General features: G+C 51.3%; 5 protein-coding genes across 5 annotated transcripts; 2 read left to right on the top strand and 3 right to left on the bottom strand.

Annotated features, from left to right (window-relative positions):
* Positions 1-743: 743 nt before the first annotated feature.
* IAQ61_001885 (uncharacterized protein) lies at positions 744-2624 on the top strand (the record flags this gene model as incomplete). The annotated part of the gene is made up of 2 exons (XM_003833702.2): positions 744-949; positions 1004-2624. The coding sequence occupies 2 exons, from the start codon at positions 744-746 to the stop codon at positions 2622-2624; spliced, it is 1827 nt and encodes a 608-aa protein (XP_003833750.2).
* A 147-nt stretch (positions 2625-2771) lies between these two features.
* Positions 2772-4621, bottom strand: IAQ61_001886 (uncharacterized protein; the record flags this gene model as incomplete). The annotated part of the gene is made up of 4 exons (XM_003833703.2): positions 2772-3083; positions 3135-3718; positions 3780-4249; positions 4356-4621. Coding segments are annotated over 4 exons (1632 nt in total), but the record flags the coding sequence as incomplete, so codon positions are not given.
* Positions 4622-5011: 390 nt separating this feature from the next.
* IAQ61_001887 (uncharacterized protein) lies at positions 5012-6658 on the bottom strand (the record flags this gene model as incomplete). The annotated part of the gene is made up of 5 exons (XM_066095306.1): positions 5012-5226; positions 5284-6265; positions 6372-6396; positions 6452-6567; positions 6635-6658. 5 exons carry the CDS (start codon positions 6656-6658, stop codon positions 5012-5014), a joined length of 1362 nt encoding a protein of 453 aa, XP_065954790.1.
* A 1772-nt stretch (positions 6659-8430) lies between these two features.
* On the bottom strand, positions 8431-10008 carry IAQ61_001888 (uncharacterized protein; the record flags this gene model as incomplete). Its single annotated transcript, XM_003833705.1, has 2 exons — positions 8431-8620; positions 8681-10008. The coding sequence occupies 2 exons, from the start codon at positions 10006-10008 to the stop codon at positions 8431-8433; spliced, it is 1518 nt and encodes a 505-aa protein (XP_003833753.1).
* A 1409-nt stretch (positions 10009-11417) lies between these two features.
* On the top strand, positions 11418-14633 carry IAQ61_001889 (uncharacterized protein; the record flags this gene model as incomplete). Its single annotated transcript, XM_003833706.2, has 1 exon — positions 11418-14633. The coding sequence occupies one exon, from the start codon at positions 11418-11420 to the stop codon at positions 14631-14633; it is 3216 nt and encodes a 1071-aa protein (XP_003833754.1).
* Positions 14634-14756: the final 123 nt, after the last annotated feature.

A 14756-nucleotide genomic window follows, 5' to 3' on the forward strand; every position in this document is an offset into this window, starting at 1 on the left:
CATCGACCAGGCGAGTAAGCGAGAGTAGGTAGACAGCACCAGCCTGGCTCGCTCCGCAAAGTCCAATGTAGGTATGATCATCACCAGGATGCAGCCTTTCCAACACAGCGGCGTCTAAATCCCGACACGTTCACCGGTTCCGGTCATTCAGAGTTGACGAGGGATTTGCGGCGCAGTGCATCACCATTGCTAACACCGTATCCAACTACTCCTTCTCCGCCCCCATATTTCAGCATCCTTCCACTTTTTCACAGCCACTGATACAACAACCCAAGCGCATGGAGACATTCCAAGCATTGGCTGCCTGTTCGCTGACGCACCCCGTTGGTTACGTGGCGGTACATCGCGCACCGCGGCTTGAGATTAGGCGCGTCACCTAGCCTGATCGGTCGTGGAGGCGGTCTCATCCCTATGAACTCAGGAGACAACCAACAGTTTCAGACGACTGTCCAATCCAACATATAGATCTCGAGGATGCCCGAGTGGCACAGTGGAGAAAATGCCATTTTTTACGTGCTCGAAGCGCCTGTGCGGATCGCACTTGAGGAGGAAGTCTTGTCACGCTGGCCAACGTCTTCCCGTGTAACTTAATTCAGCCGCACGACACCCATGCCTTTTGGGCCCCCAGCGACCCTAGTCATTGAGTCAAAAAGTATATATGGTGCACTATTGTCCATTCAGAATATCAGCGCTCTCCTTTCATCGTTACGATCCATTCAGGGACTTCAGTGCTGAGGTCTGCCATGAACAAGACATATGACATGTCAATCGAAACCGAGAATTCGGAACACAACATCGACCGCCAAAAGACACGTACAATAGATATAATACCGGCACTGTGGTCTGCAAGAGCGATACCTCATACACCTCAATTTGGTGACCCGTACAAACTCATTGGAGACTGTTATGAACGGATCTCAACGGCGGATGAGTGGGAGATCCTCGATCCGTAAGTGAACATTGCGCTAACCATGTTGTCGTAGTTGATGCTCATGTATTACAGAGGAAGCGAAAATCTACCATACTTAGCACATATCAAGTCACTGTCGCCGACATGGCGGACACTACGTCATCTGGCCGACTGGATGCAAGTGGGAACAACGCCACTACGATGGGCTGAACTGAAAAAAGATCCGGAACAACGCAAAGAAAGAGCACATAGGACAAAAGTCAACTTTATCGAGTATCAGCCAGCAACAGCGCCGACCACAACATCTATAAGAACACCCATGGCTCTCAAGGAAACACTCCATGCTCTCTCACACGACAAGTCGAAAGCACCTCCTTTGAGACTGTTCATTGTCGAAGACCTATCACAACAAGTGATTGAATTACTAGGGTCACGATTTGACATCGACCCACTGTTCTTCCGTGAGCAAATAGACGACTACGTGTGGCACAACACACGCGATCCCTGGGCCATACCGCCCAGTCTGATGTCAAATATGAAGCATCGACCCTGGTTCCGGATGCGCAACGTTCGACTACGATATCATGCAACAGAAGAGGAGTATCAGAAATCCCGGTACGAGGCCAACGCGTGGAACGTACTCCGACGACCAGACAACGACGAGAATCACTGGCACTACCAAGATCGCGATGGAGCCGTCGTGTCCATCATCCGTACACGTACGACGATGTGGATTGGCAAGGATAAAAAATGTGGGAACGGAACCGTGGGCATCGTGTTGTTGGATCCCACTGTCAAACAAGGACAACCCCTTTGGTACGATCGTACCATGTGGCTGCCCTCGCCTAAAATAGGAGCCCAGACTATCCCTCACATCAAGTCATCCATGTCATGGTTCGAGGATATATGTCAGATGACAGAAGTGTTTCCTTGGTTCGAGCTCAGCGAAGGATACGCGATCAATGCCCAGGTGCTTGCGAAACCCACGCTCTACACAATCTGCGCAGAGTGGCTGGTCGTGTGTGATTACGTCAAAGCACGCCTGAGTCAGATCGAATGGGAACTCGAACTTCCACGCCTCTTCCGCTCGAAAGGTGACGCAATCGACACCTCGTTGAAGCGGCTACACACGTGGCGGCGTCAGATTCCCGTCTTTAGAGAAATGGTCACCGAGACGTTGGAGCATGCGCTACCGGCTGCTGCGAGGCTGACTACTCCTTCTTCCTCTTCTTCTGTGCACGGCACAGCCCCTAATTCTCCTCTCTCGGTCCGGTCAACATTTTCAGAGGGCGTGGTTATCAATTTTGAGAATGTGGATGGCTTTGAAGATATCATTCCCGACTTCCGTCGCGTCCTTGCTATCATCAATGAGCTTCAGGAACGGGTCGATCGACTAACAGGTATCGTCACTTCAGAGATTTCTATTGAAGACTCGCGGCGCGGGCTAGAGGAGAATCACAATATGGCGAGGTTGACGTGGCTTGCTACGATCTTCATCCCCATGACCTTTGTCTCTGGCTTGTATAGTATGAATGAGAGCGTGGCTGCGCTGAAGAATACGTATGGGTGGTATTTTCTTACGGCAGTGCCATTTACGCTGGTTGTCATGGCGATTGGGTGGGTAGCTGGTGGGGGGTCGCTGACGCCTTGGAAGACCAATTCCTCGAAGGAAAAAGGGATGATAGGAGGTGTGGAGAGTAAGAAAGCGAGATGAACAGATGTAGTGGTTGAATGTCATGCAACGCTGGCATGTTATAGTGTCTCAAGGGCCGTTCTCGAGTATCAGATCATAATTTGTCCTTGGTATTACCAACATCTTGACTAGAGACGGTGCCATAAATGGCACGTACACAACTATCTATTATAGTGTGTACCTGAAGTTCGGGTGCAAATGTCCCAACTTCTCACCACCATCTTGCAAGAGTCTATCATCCCGGTCGCCCCTTTCTCTCTTTTTATTTTCCCAACTCAAATACGCAATTTGCACGACGCTCAAGACAATCGTAATGACCAGGGCGCCCAGACTGATTGCATGGCCGAGAGCATACTTCGGGGCATCACGCTGGAGATAAATGAACGTGCCAAGAAAAGCAGAGCAGTTGGCAATCGAGATGACGACACCGATCCCAACTGCTCTGACATAATGTGGTGCCATATTGTTTGAAGCCCAGCCCTTTGGTGGTTTAGCGGATGCCTACCATTCTGCAAAGTGGTATTGACTTACCATGAGCATAGGAGAGCCTTGGAAGACCCCAATAGCAATTAAGAATGTACCTGCGTATCGTACGGCGTTTGTTTTCGCAACAAGCATCATAGTGTATCCGACGATACCAAGGACGCAGCCTCCGATGATGAAATATCCACGGTAGCCCCATCTATCGGACAAATATGCAGTGAGGAGGACGGTAAGAAAAGCCGCCATATTTGGTGGAACAGTAAAGAGTTGCGCGGTTGTAGACGCGTAGCCCATGCCAGAGATGATACTTGGAAGGAAGAGAGAGAAGCTCTGGTGCGTGTAAGTAATGTGACTTGCAAGACCGCGACTTAGCCTTACGTAGAGTGGTATCAAGAGAAAAAACCAGATAAAGCTACACAAGTATGTCTGTGGGGCTTTCAATGCCATTTTCACCCAGGACCAGCTTGCCTTTTCTTCGTTGACATCAACACTTGTGGAACCATGAGCATCGAGGCGCATCCGTCGCAGTGCCCAATCTTTCTCCCCATCAGTCAAGAAACCCGCACTCGCAGGCGTATCCGGTAGAAAGAAGAAGCAAATCCCACCAAAAATCACAGTCGCAGCGCCTTCAACTGTGAAACTCCGTCAGTAAGCGGAGATATTCCAGAAGAGCAAGAAGCAGCTATATCTTACTAAAGAAAATCCACGGCCACCTTCTATATCCCCCAACCTCGATATTAGCCAGCCCACTTGCAAGTAGCCCACCGAACGCTCCACTCAGTGGTGCAGCACAGTAGAACACCCCACTTCTGACCAACATATCACTCCTGCGGTAAAAGAACGCAAGATAGATAATCACGCCCCCCAAGATCCCACCCTCACACAATCCCAACAGCAAGCGACATACAATCAGTGCCGCATAGCTCTTCATAAACCCCATGAACGTGCACACAAGCCCCCACGCCGTAATCAGCGTGGGAAGATAGACGCCCGCACGCAGTCGCTTCACGAGCATGTTGCTCGGCACATCGACGAGGATGTACGGGATATAGAAGACCAGCAGTGCGACGTTGAATTTCGTACCCGTTGCCATGTTGAGGTCAGTTGCGAGGCCGGCGATTCGAGCGTTGCCGATGTTGCTGCGATCGATGAAAGAGAAGAGCCTGGGGCGGGTGTGTAAGCGTTAATGGTGATTCAAATATGAGAGAGAGAGAAAGAGAGAGAGAGCGGTATTGTAGACTTGGGTGAGAGGTATTGCTACGTTCGTACCATATTCCAAAAAGCCAGGGCAAGATGTGCATGTCGAATTTACGGTTCAGACGCTTATCGAGCTCAAGATCAATGGTTGGGTCGTTTGTAACCGCTTCTTCGATGCGCGTGGTACCCGCGGCTTTGAGGTCTACGTTGTGTGATGGGCACGACATGTTGTGCGTGATGGTGTGTTGTGTTATGATTATTGGTATGCATATATGGAACACCGTCAGAATCAGGGCAAGAGGGGATGGTATAGTTTGATCAGAAGGACATATAGCCGAACTCAAGATAAGTCAAATATAACCTGTCATTATTACCCGCTCGCTACCTATGACCGGGACGCCATGATCTACACACCCTTCGCCAAACACGGGATGAAAGGATTGCGGGGAATTAATGGTGGATAACCTGGGCTATATGTGCCGCCTTCGCCATGAACACCTCGAATCATACTCTTGTATACCAACATTCGCCGTCGAAGTCGAACTCTGCTTCAGTAAAATCATTGTTGTGCTCAATCCCCATCCCATCTATCCAATCCTGGATATCTGTGTACATATATACAGCCGGCCCCTCGTGTTTGTCGCAGTCCGAGGCTGGCTAACTGAGTCGTAAGAAACGTGGCGTGTGGGGCTTTGCAAGGCTTGGACGGGATCTTTGAGTTGCTTAACTTATTTCGTCATCCATGCCCAAAACAGCCTCGCGAACGCAACGCTCGGGATGTCGATGGCGCGGTAGAAGACCTCAGAGGCTAGGGCGACTGTGGCTGCACATGTGCAGAAAACGGCGAATGTGTTTAGGGTGTCGCTCGTGCCTGACTTGTTGATGTGCAGCCACAGCTTGATGCCGGCGGTGTAGATGACAATGCTTTGGACGAGGAAGACGCCTGATTCGTGTTAGTTGATCGTTTGGGAATTGATCATTGTGGAGGACGTGTACTTACTGAAGCTTCGTCTGCCCAATGCAACAAGGGGCTTGCTCCGGAGGACATGTCGCGGCCACTCGAATGTCTCGACCAAGAGCATAATACCGACTATGATAAGGTAGTTGTCGACACGGCCGAGTTTGCGCGATTCATCAAGATTCTCGTTGAGCAGGCCACCAGTGTAAATCCCAGTATGAGCATATAGTTCGTTCTTCCGCATGCCCGGGTTCCAGGAGATGAAGAGGAACTGCAGCAGGTATCCAATAAATGCCAAGAGCACGTACAGAGGCCAAAAGGGGGCTTGATATCCAGCAATCTGGAAGCCGTTGCGAGATCTTGCCTGGAAATCCATATTGACAACTGCATCGGCAATGAGGAAGCCGGTGACGCTGTACCAAGCCCAGCTTTGCACCCAGAAAGCAGTCACGATGAACAAGAGCAGCGCTTTCACGCGCCATGAGATTCGCGTGTATGGCACAATGACCATGGTCATGTAGACTGTATAGCCTTGCTGAAAGAGGATAGAGACAATCCAGAGTGTGCCAGAGGGAAAGGCGTTGTTAGCGGCTTGGGAAGCATAGTCCCTAGTGAGCCAGAAGATGTCGAACAGGGAGTTGAAGTAGACCAAGAAATTGCGCAGTCGAAATGGTGTGTTTGCCGAGACATTTCCAGTGATTCTCAGAAAATCACTGACATATTCGCTGGAACTTGAGCTGAAGGCTGCTGCTGCTAGCGAATAGGCGACGAAGGTTGGGACAAACAGCCTGATGCAGCGGCGGAATACGCTTGAAGCGCAGACCTCACGCGCACTGTGTGTCAGATATGGGAGGCATATCGTACGTGCAGAGAGAAAGATGATCCACGAGTAAATCAGGGCCTCGTTCGCGAAGAGTACCGAGAAGGATTTGCGGAGGACTTTTTGGTACAGCGGGCCATCTGTATTGTTGGAGTCTGGGAGAGCGGTTGGGAGGAAAACGTGGAAGAAAACAAAGAGGAACGACTGAACGACAAGAGTACCACGAAGTCCTATGAGATAGTCTTGATCGCGAGTTGCAGCTATAGAAATCCCATTGGAAGATGAAAAGAATGTTCCAATGGAGGAGGACTGAAGTGTTGATTTCATGTTGCCTTCTGCCGGCCCTGGTCAATTGATTGCAAACCAATTCGGGGAGGGGGGGTATAGAACCTCACTTCAGAAATGCTGATTGCCAGGGCTGAGTGACTAGGTTTACACGCTGCGAGCAGCAAGGCCTGAGCAAACTGGTCGAGTGGCACAGGCACTGTACCTGACAGGCTGAGAGGCTTCCCGTAGGGAGGAGACCCGAGATCAGCATGTCTGCTGGCCAAGATTCATGTCCAGGTCTCTTACCCCTGGCGTGTGGGTGTACCGCATGATCCTAGCAGGCGTAGAGTCTTCCCTCAACATGCAATCCCAAGCTACGATCCGGACTTGGACCTGAGTGCATGTTGTGCCAAGATGCAATGCATTCGTGTGGCGCACCATGTCCCGTTGTCAGACGGAAGATAAGAGTAGAGTTTTTAGTAGGTTTAAGCGCAAGCCTCACCCGCAGTGTCATTGGACTTTGCTTCCGTACCAATCAGTGCGAACTGTTGCATTCACGATGATTACGGCGTAGATGAAGTCCCGAACTTGACACATGTAAGACGGAATTTCTAGAGAATTCCACATGGGCTTTTGTTTTTGGCATGGGTACCGGTACGTGCTCGACAGGATGACGTGGACCCAGAGTACCTAAACTCAAATGTCTTCGCGTGCTTGTTGAGCCACGCGTTCGCACCCACGCGGGGTGTATAGCTCGATTTGGAAATGCCAGTTCCTTCAAGACTTGTTGTGTGCCAGTGTGGGAAGCATGCGGATAGGTGTCATGACGAAAAGAGCGAAAAGGTCGGATATTACCTTCTTCAAAAAGAAAGATCATCGTGAAACAAACTTTTTCCCGAGTATCCCCCACTCAGCTTTGCGATAAAGGGCATGATTTTAACAGGCCCAGAAGAAAAAACGAGGCCAAGAAGTGTTAGACCCGCGCTTGTTACCGCTGAGCATGGATGTCTCGAATCCTCCCACCCGAAAAAACGAGAAAACGAGCCTCTGACCAACCGCACACTCTTTCATGAAAGAACCCATGGCAATGCATTGCAGTATCTCCACCAAGCCTTACCTATTCATTCATACTTGATCGATGCTCATTTAGTCTGCTATCACAATCTCATTTCTTTTTTGGTTCAGGGCAGGCAAACAAGGAACATTGGCAGGGCCTCAACCACTGGACACAGAATGTCGGGAGCTTGCTCCCTGTGCTCGATTGTAGATCCCTTTGCTCAGAGGCAAGCAACGCAGGGGAGTTGACTCGAAATTTCGATCCAGTCTTCAATTCGTTTGGTGCCTTTCCTTGGATTTATTGGAACCGACCGCTGGATATCATAGGTAATTGCTGGCTGTCACACCGCACCGGAGAGTCGCGTCTGTGCCCTTGCAGCACTCGTAAACCGTATACCGCGGTCCGTATAAACCAGCGAGCAACAGTTACAATATGCCATGATGGGACGACGAGGGCCAGATCTCGCGAACGGCTATAATCTGACCCATGCACAGGGGGTAGCGATGCAGGATTGTGGCTTTACATCTATAGAAATACATCATTGTGCTACGATGTACCATGTTTGATACGTGGAAATCACTTCAGAATATTAACACTATGTCTGTACAAGTTTTTTTCACTTCTGTTACCTGCTGCAAATAGGGCTGCAGCTGCTACGCAAGCAAGTGATCACGATTAGTAGAGAAAATGAGAGGGCTAGTCCTAGCTAAGCAGGCTGCATTCACTCTGTGGAGCAAGGCGAGGCGTCTAGCTGAGGTGCTAACAAGCAAAGTTAGACTTACGTCGGCCCGATCTAGGCGTAAATGTTGCTGGCTGACTTATACGGTATGATGTGTACAATCATTTCTGGGGAATAACACGGTTCTTATTCGAGGCTGTGCGTTCGTCTCTATAGAAATGTGCAGCTCAACAATTCTTACATGGTATTCCAGAATAGCCTATCGTGAAGATCAGGGCATAAAATTGTTTTCAACAAGGAACGAACAAATGACGACCAGACAAAGGTCCGGCATCGTATGAACAGGAATATACATAGTACGAGCCGCTATGTCCTAGCGGTAGGGTTCCAGGAACTGTATTTCACCAATTGTCGGGCATGCCCGTATAGTCCAATCGTCGCGTTGACGACAAGGTAGAACGGATAACTAATCGAAAATAGAATAACCATCTTTCTCGAGACGAACTCGGACTTGACCTGATTTGTGATCCAAAGCGTGGCGACGAGACAGATAGCACTGTGTGCATTATTGTTAGCTGATGCTCATAAACTTGAAACGCATGTGTGTAGTACGAACCTGATGATGAAGAGCCACTGTGACACAGGATATTGGAAATAGACCAGCTTCCAGAGCTCCTCGCCAGATGTTGGGAATTTTGTAATAACAAATGACGCGACGAGGCAGGTGTATTGTGTGACCAGGTAATATGAGGACTCGCGAATGAGCAGAAGCGAGAGTACACCGAATCGTGCGGTGAAACTGCGCTTGGAATGCTCTTCACGCAGGGGATCGTCAACGCTGTTGAAGACCATTTTCATGTGTCGGGCACTCGCTTGCGCCCAACCTTGTGCCCACCGAAGACGTTGCTTCCAAAATGCGCTCACAGTCGTCGGCGCCAATTCGTAAGATGTAACGTTGAGATCATGGACCGTCTTACATCCCCTGCTAAAGGCCCTGAGTGCCGAATCAATGTCCTCTGTCAGCATAGATTCGTCCATTTTCATCTCTCGCAGCAGCGATGTCCTCCAATATCCATTGGAGCCACAGAAAAGACCGAATCCCCACATTGTTGAGCGCCCGGGGTGGGATACTGCATAAATCTTGTCGAACTCGACAGCGATCATGCTCGTCATGAAAGTATCTGCCGAATTGAACACAATGCACCGTCCTTGCACGATATCGACGTTGGGGTCTGCCTTGAACCTTTCTGCAGCCCACCGGGGAGCATTTGGATGGGGATAATGATCGCAATCGTAAACAGCTATGACATCGGAGCCAGTGTCCAAAGTCAGGAAATAATTGAGATTATCCGCCTTGGAAGTTGAGTTGGGCACTTTGATGATTCTGGCATTGGAGTATTGCATAGGCAACTGATGCAACTCGGTTTCCAGAGGTTCGATCGACTTTGGTGTATTGTAAAGGATGTTGATGCGTATTTTGTCCCTGGGGTAGTCAAGCTGCTCCAAAGCGTAGATGGCACGATCCATGATGATGTCCTTTTCATTCGGAAGATACGCGACAATAATAATATCCAGGATCGGGAGATCAGCGTGTGGGGTGGGAAACAGCCAGTCCTTCTCTTGTGCCTGAGTGACAACTGCTCTTGCTTCCCGGCAGGGACCAATGCTGAAGAAGGCCTCCAAAACCGTGGTTCCAGCGATGTAGAAGTTTGTACACATGTAGATGAACCAAAATATGGCGATGAGTCCATCGCTACAGTACATGTATAGACAAACTGAGAAGACATAGTAGGATACGACCAGCCCAAATGGCGTCCAATCTGAGATGAATGTTGAAAGCTTGTCGGCGGCCTTGGTGGTTATCCAGGTGTCCTGAGAGGCAGACTTCTCATCCTGGACACGGGTCTCACCAATGTCGATGATGCAGTCCTTGGTGTCTGACATTGTGGCAAAGAGAGTGAATGAACAGAGCCAAGTGGTTTGATGCAACGACGTGAAAGCGAGTGAACAGGTCAACCAGAACGAGTGATGGCTGCCCTAAAGTAAAGACGATTCAGTGACGATACGCCGATTGCAAACGACTAGTTCTGGATAGAACGATAGACAATAGTGAAAAGACAATACCCAAAAGAGGATCAAGTCAATAGCTGAAAGCCAACAGACTCGTATGATAAGAAGCTATTGAGGCCGTCGTCCCTGCATGCAAAGTCATGGTGCGCGTAAGATCGGCGTTTGTATCAATGTTGCCGGACTGTAGGGATGTGAGCACAGTGGAGCAAACCTTGCATCTTGCATTACGATCCTTGTACAAAGCTTGCATCCCGAGCATCGCGATGCTGGCAAAGCGCCAAGCAAGCAGTCCACAAAGTAGCTGATGTACCTAGCTGCGGGTCTGACAGCAGTAGGTGCCATTGGCCCCCAGTATTGGGATCAGCATATCTGCCCATCTACCAGACGCTGAGTCATGTCCTGATAGTTGGGTCAAGGGGAGAAGCTGGATCTCTGTGCATCCCAGTGCTCGTGTCGTCTCGCCGTCTCCTCGTCTCGCGGTGCTATCGCTTGATGTGATTGGTATGACAGGAGCTGCAAAAGTCTTGGACAATATTCCTTACTACCCCAATATGCCTTGCTGTAATTCACAACGCAGCCGGCCCGCAGCATCGTTTCCGGGTGGCTTGCAGAACGCGAAACGTAGCCGGATGGAAATTGCAGATTGCAGGTATTCTGGGCAAGCGAGACATCAGCCTCATTGTAGTGGCGTCGTGGCAATGGCTGAAGTCTGACGGGTCCATGGGTGAAAACATGGGTTGGAGGAGACGTGTAGGTAGAAAGCATTCACACTGGGACGACGAGTGGTTGGTGCAGACTTAGCGTCGCGTTAGCGCGATATGGATAGACTTAACTTGACCCACCACGCCTGATGGCACAACATTTCATTCATCCACCGCCCGACGGCTGCCTTGCGCGTGTAACGACTCATGCCCCGTTTGACTGCAGTGTTCGGGACCTGCCAAGAAAGCTTGCAGGACCTTGGGCACCCCTTTGCCTGACCTTGTCAATGGCAGGTGGCGGAGCCGGCCTAGTATGGTGCTGGCCATGACCTCGAAACAAGACCAGGTCAACTCTGGGCCTGACAGGGGAGTTTTTCAGCCGATAGTTTGTCTACAGCTGATCCCCGGAGAATAGACTAGTAGTCGCACGGCTCCTCTCTGTTCGGGTGACTGTCACTGCTGGTACCTGCTGCGTCTTGTATGTCATTCGCGTAGCTCAACTTCTATGCGGTGAACAGCAAGTGCAGTTGAGTCTCTGAGTCTGCCCTTCTTCTCTGTCATACCGCCGTGTCGTTCACGACGATGATATTCTTCTTCGTTTTCGTCTTGCCTCTACTGTCTGCGTTCTCCGCGTCGGCAGAAGTACTAAGCGGGGGAAAGACTTGTTCATGCGGATTCTACGATGACAAGACCGAGGAGCTATTCACCGATTCACTCATTGTCTATTTCAATGAAACCAACAGCCTTCCGGCCGACCTTGTCACCGAGAGCTACGCCCAAAAGTATGAGAAAGATTGGAATGCAGTATATCGCCAGGCAGCAGACCCTTCAAACGTCAGATTCAACGAGAGCGAGTCTCTGCAATTATTCGTTCAGCCACCAACCAAAGAACACTTGGTGAATGGCGCCAGTCTTCGCACAGCTCGGCGTGACATTCACCATGGCTCCTTCCGCGCTCTTATCAAATCACCAAGGCGAACGTTGCGTGGCTCTGCAATGTCCATGATGTGGAAGTACAACGAAACCGAAGTCACGGAACTGAGTGTCATGAATACAGACAGTTCTGCTGAGGCCTGGGTCGGCACATTTGTGAGCAATGAGTTTACAGAACGACACCTGGGCATGAACTACACACAGCTCCAGAATGCCACGGCTGCCAATCGGAACTACACGACACTCGATGGGGGCCGAAGCAATGGCAATATCGACCCATGGGACTACACAGAATACCGCATCGATTGGACCAAGGACTACATCAACTTCTATATCGGCGGAAACATGACCAGGCAAATCTTGCACAAGAAGAACAAGGGTATGCCGTCAGTGCCGTCTGCCTTGTATTTCAAGCACTGGTCAACGGGCAACCGTTTTTCCATGAAAGGCCCCCCTGGTCGAGAGTCGGTGGCTAATGTCAAGTGGACTCGTATGTTCTTCAACTCTTCATCTATGACCGAAGAGGCTCGCGCAGAGTTTGTTGCTCGCTGCCCGCTGACCGAAGCTTGCTCTGTGGATGACCCGGAGTTGCGCGGCGCGACATCCTTCACAGAGGTGGCCACTCAAAAGTGGAAGCAAGAAGGCAAGAAGAGCATCAGACGTATGCCAGCACTATGGGTGTCCATAGCATGTCTTGCATTCTCCTCGTTCTTGCTCATTCACACTTTCATAAAGCGTCTCGCGCCCAAGGTCCTCCATAGAACCGCACCGAAAGCAGCGGGACCCGCAGCCGCGTCCCCTGCAAACACGTCCTCTGCTTCGACCATAGCCGGAGAAAGCGAGAAGAATCCGTTTGATGACACCACAAACCCCATTTCGGAGAAGAACCCCTTTGCGGATTCCACTCAGTCCCTCGGATCCAGCAAATCGTCTGTTCGCAGCTCTGCAAATCCGAGCTCCGGAGTGCCCAGTAAGCGCACCTCGGATGATGATCTTGCCATTGAACCAATCGAGCCAAGTTCGGGTGCGTGGGCCATGAGTGGTGGTTCTACTCCAAAGGCAGGTATATCGCGCCAAACGTCCTGCATGTTCGACAGCCGCGAGCCCACGCCATGGAACAGCAACTTCAACGTCACCCGAGAGGAACTCGTACCGCCCATGCCAGGTGTCGACTCTCAGCTCACCCTGGCCATGCCAGGAGGTCAAGCCCGACAAGCCTCGACAGACAAGATTGCCATGGCGGTTGTCACGGAGCCTGCTTTGGGCCCTGCTCCACGCATGCATGCCCACCCACCCGCCAAACGCGATCGTATCGACTATCTTGCCGGCTTGACAGCCATGTGCGCATTAGTCGTTACTGTCATGCATTTCGGCCTCACGTTTGTGCCTGCCATGGTGATTCCCGGTGCGGCCGAACACCACAGATCGGAATACTGGGCGCAGAAGATCATAGCGCCGTTTATCCTCAACCAAATGTGGCTGGGCGTCTTCTTCACCACATCCGTGCGCTTCCTCACCTCGTCGTACTTCAAGACGGGCAATGTGGAGAATATTGCAAAGGCAGCGGTACGCAGGACACCGCGTCTCATGATCCCCGTGGCCACGATTGCGTTGCTCGAGTATTTTCTCATTGATATCGGGGCTACCTCTTACCTGCGCTATATTCCCAGTCTGACGTGGTCGACATGGCCGTACGTGACACGGTACGAGAATTTCGGACAGTACATTTCCGAAGTCATTGAGCTCGTCTTTTTGATTCCAAACGCCGTCCCACAGATCACTTTGCATTACTGCACGGGTGTGCTGTGGACAATTGCCGTGCAACTCCAAGGCTCCTGGCTCGTCCTCATCGGCGCCATCGTAGTGCGCGAAATCAAAACACCGTCGAAGCGCGTGGCGCTGTACGCCTTTTGTCTGGTATCGCATTGGTACGCGCAATCGTGGGGCGCCTATCTCTGGCTGGGTCTCCTGCTGACCGACCTCGACGTGACGTACAAATACAAAGACTACCTCAACAAACGGCCGCTGGCCTACTACCCCTTGCTAACGTTTTGCTGGCTCTGTGTCGGCGCCGGCTTCGCCGTAAACGTGATTCCCAATTGGAGCAACACCAGCTTCAACTTCACAACGGCTGAACACGACATCCACCCTGACGCCTTGACCGCAGAACCCCTCGTTAACACGCCGCGCGCAGGCTACCCGGAATACTTCACCCCGCGCTTCAACGGCATCCTCTTCGCAGGCGGCATGCAAGCCATAGTCGAGCTCTCGGGCGCAGTCCAATGGTTCCTTTCCACCGCGCCCTTTCTCGCCCTCTTCCCCCATGTCTTCACCCTCTACCTCGTACACGGCGTCGTGTTCTGGACCTGGGGCTCCTGGCTGCTCGTCTTCCTAGCCGCCCGTGGCTTCACGTACGGCGTCAATGTGGCGGTGGTGGGCGTGACGTCGTACGCGCTGTTGTTTCTGTGCTTGCCGGTTATTACGCCCCTGGTCGAGGCGCTGGGCAAGGATGTAACGAGTTTTGTGTGGATGACGGCGCAGCAGAGGAGTCCGCCCAGGCGACCGACGTTGTTTCCTTTTCCGAAGGATTTCTTTACGGCGAGGAAGGATGGCGCGGATGGGGGTGTCGAGGGCAGAGATGTTGAGGCTGGTGTGCATAGTGGTCGGGTGGGTAGTACTGCTGGTGTTGGTGCTGGTGCTCCTCCGAGTATCAGTAAATCTGCACCCTCTCCTACACCTACTGTCACTGCAACAACACCTTCGTCAACTCCACCTCCCCCCCACCACTCACCCCCCGTCTACACCACCGAGACCGAGCAAGCAGAACACCGGAACCGTACCGGCAGTCGCTTTTCCACGGGGTAATAGCACTCGCTTTTGGACAACTTTGTTTCCTTGGAGCCTTTGTTGGGGGGTTTGCGGGAGTTGAGGGGTCTCTGGTTTAGGAAACTCTTATGTTTGGTATTTTGGTGGGGCTGGCGTAAGGGT

This window comes from Plenodomus lingam (assembly GCF_022343315.1).
Source record: "Plenodomus lingam strain CAN1 chromosome Unknown contig_13, whole genome shotgun sequence".
In the NCBI taxonomy this organism is placed as follows: domain Eukaryota; kingdom Fungi; phylum Ascomycota; class Dothideomycetes; order Pleosporales; family Leptosphaeriaceae; genus Plenodomus; species Plenodomus lingam.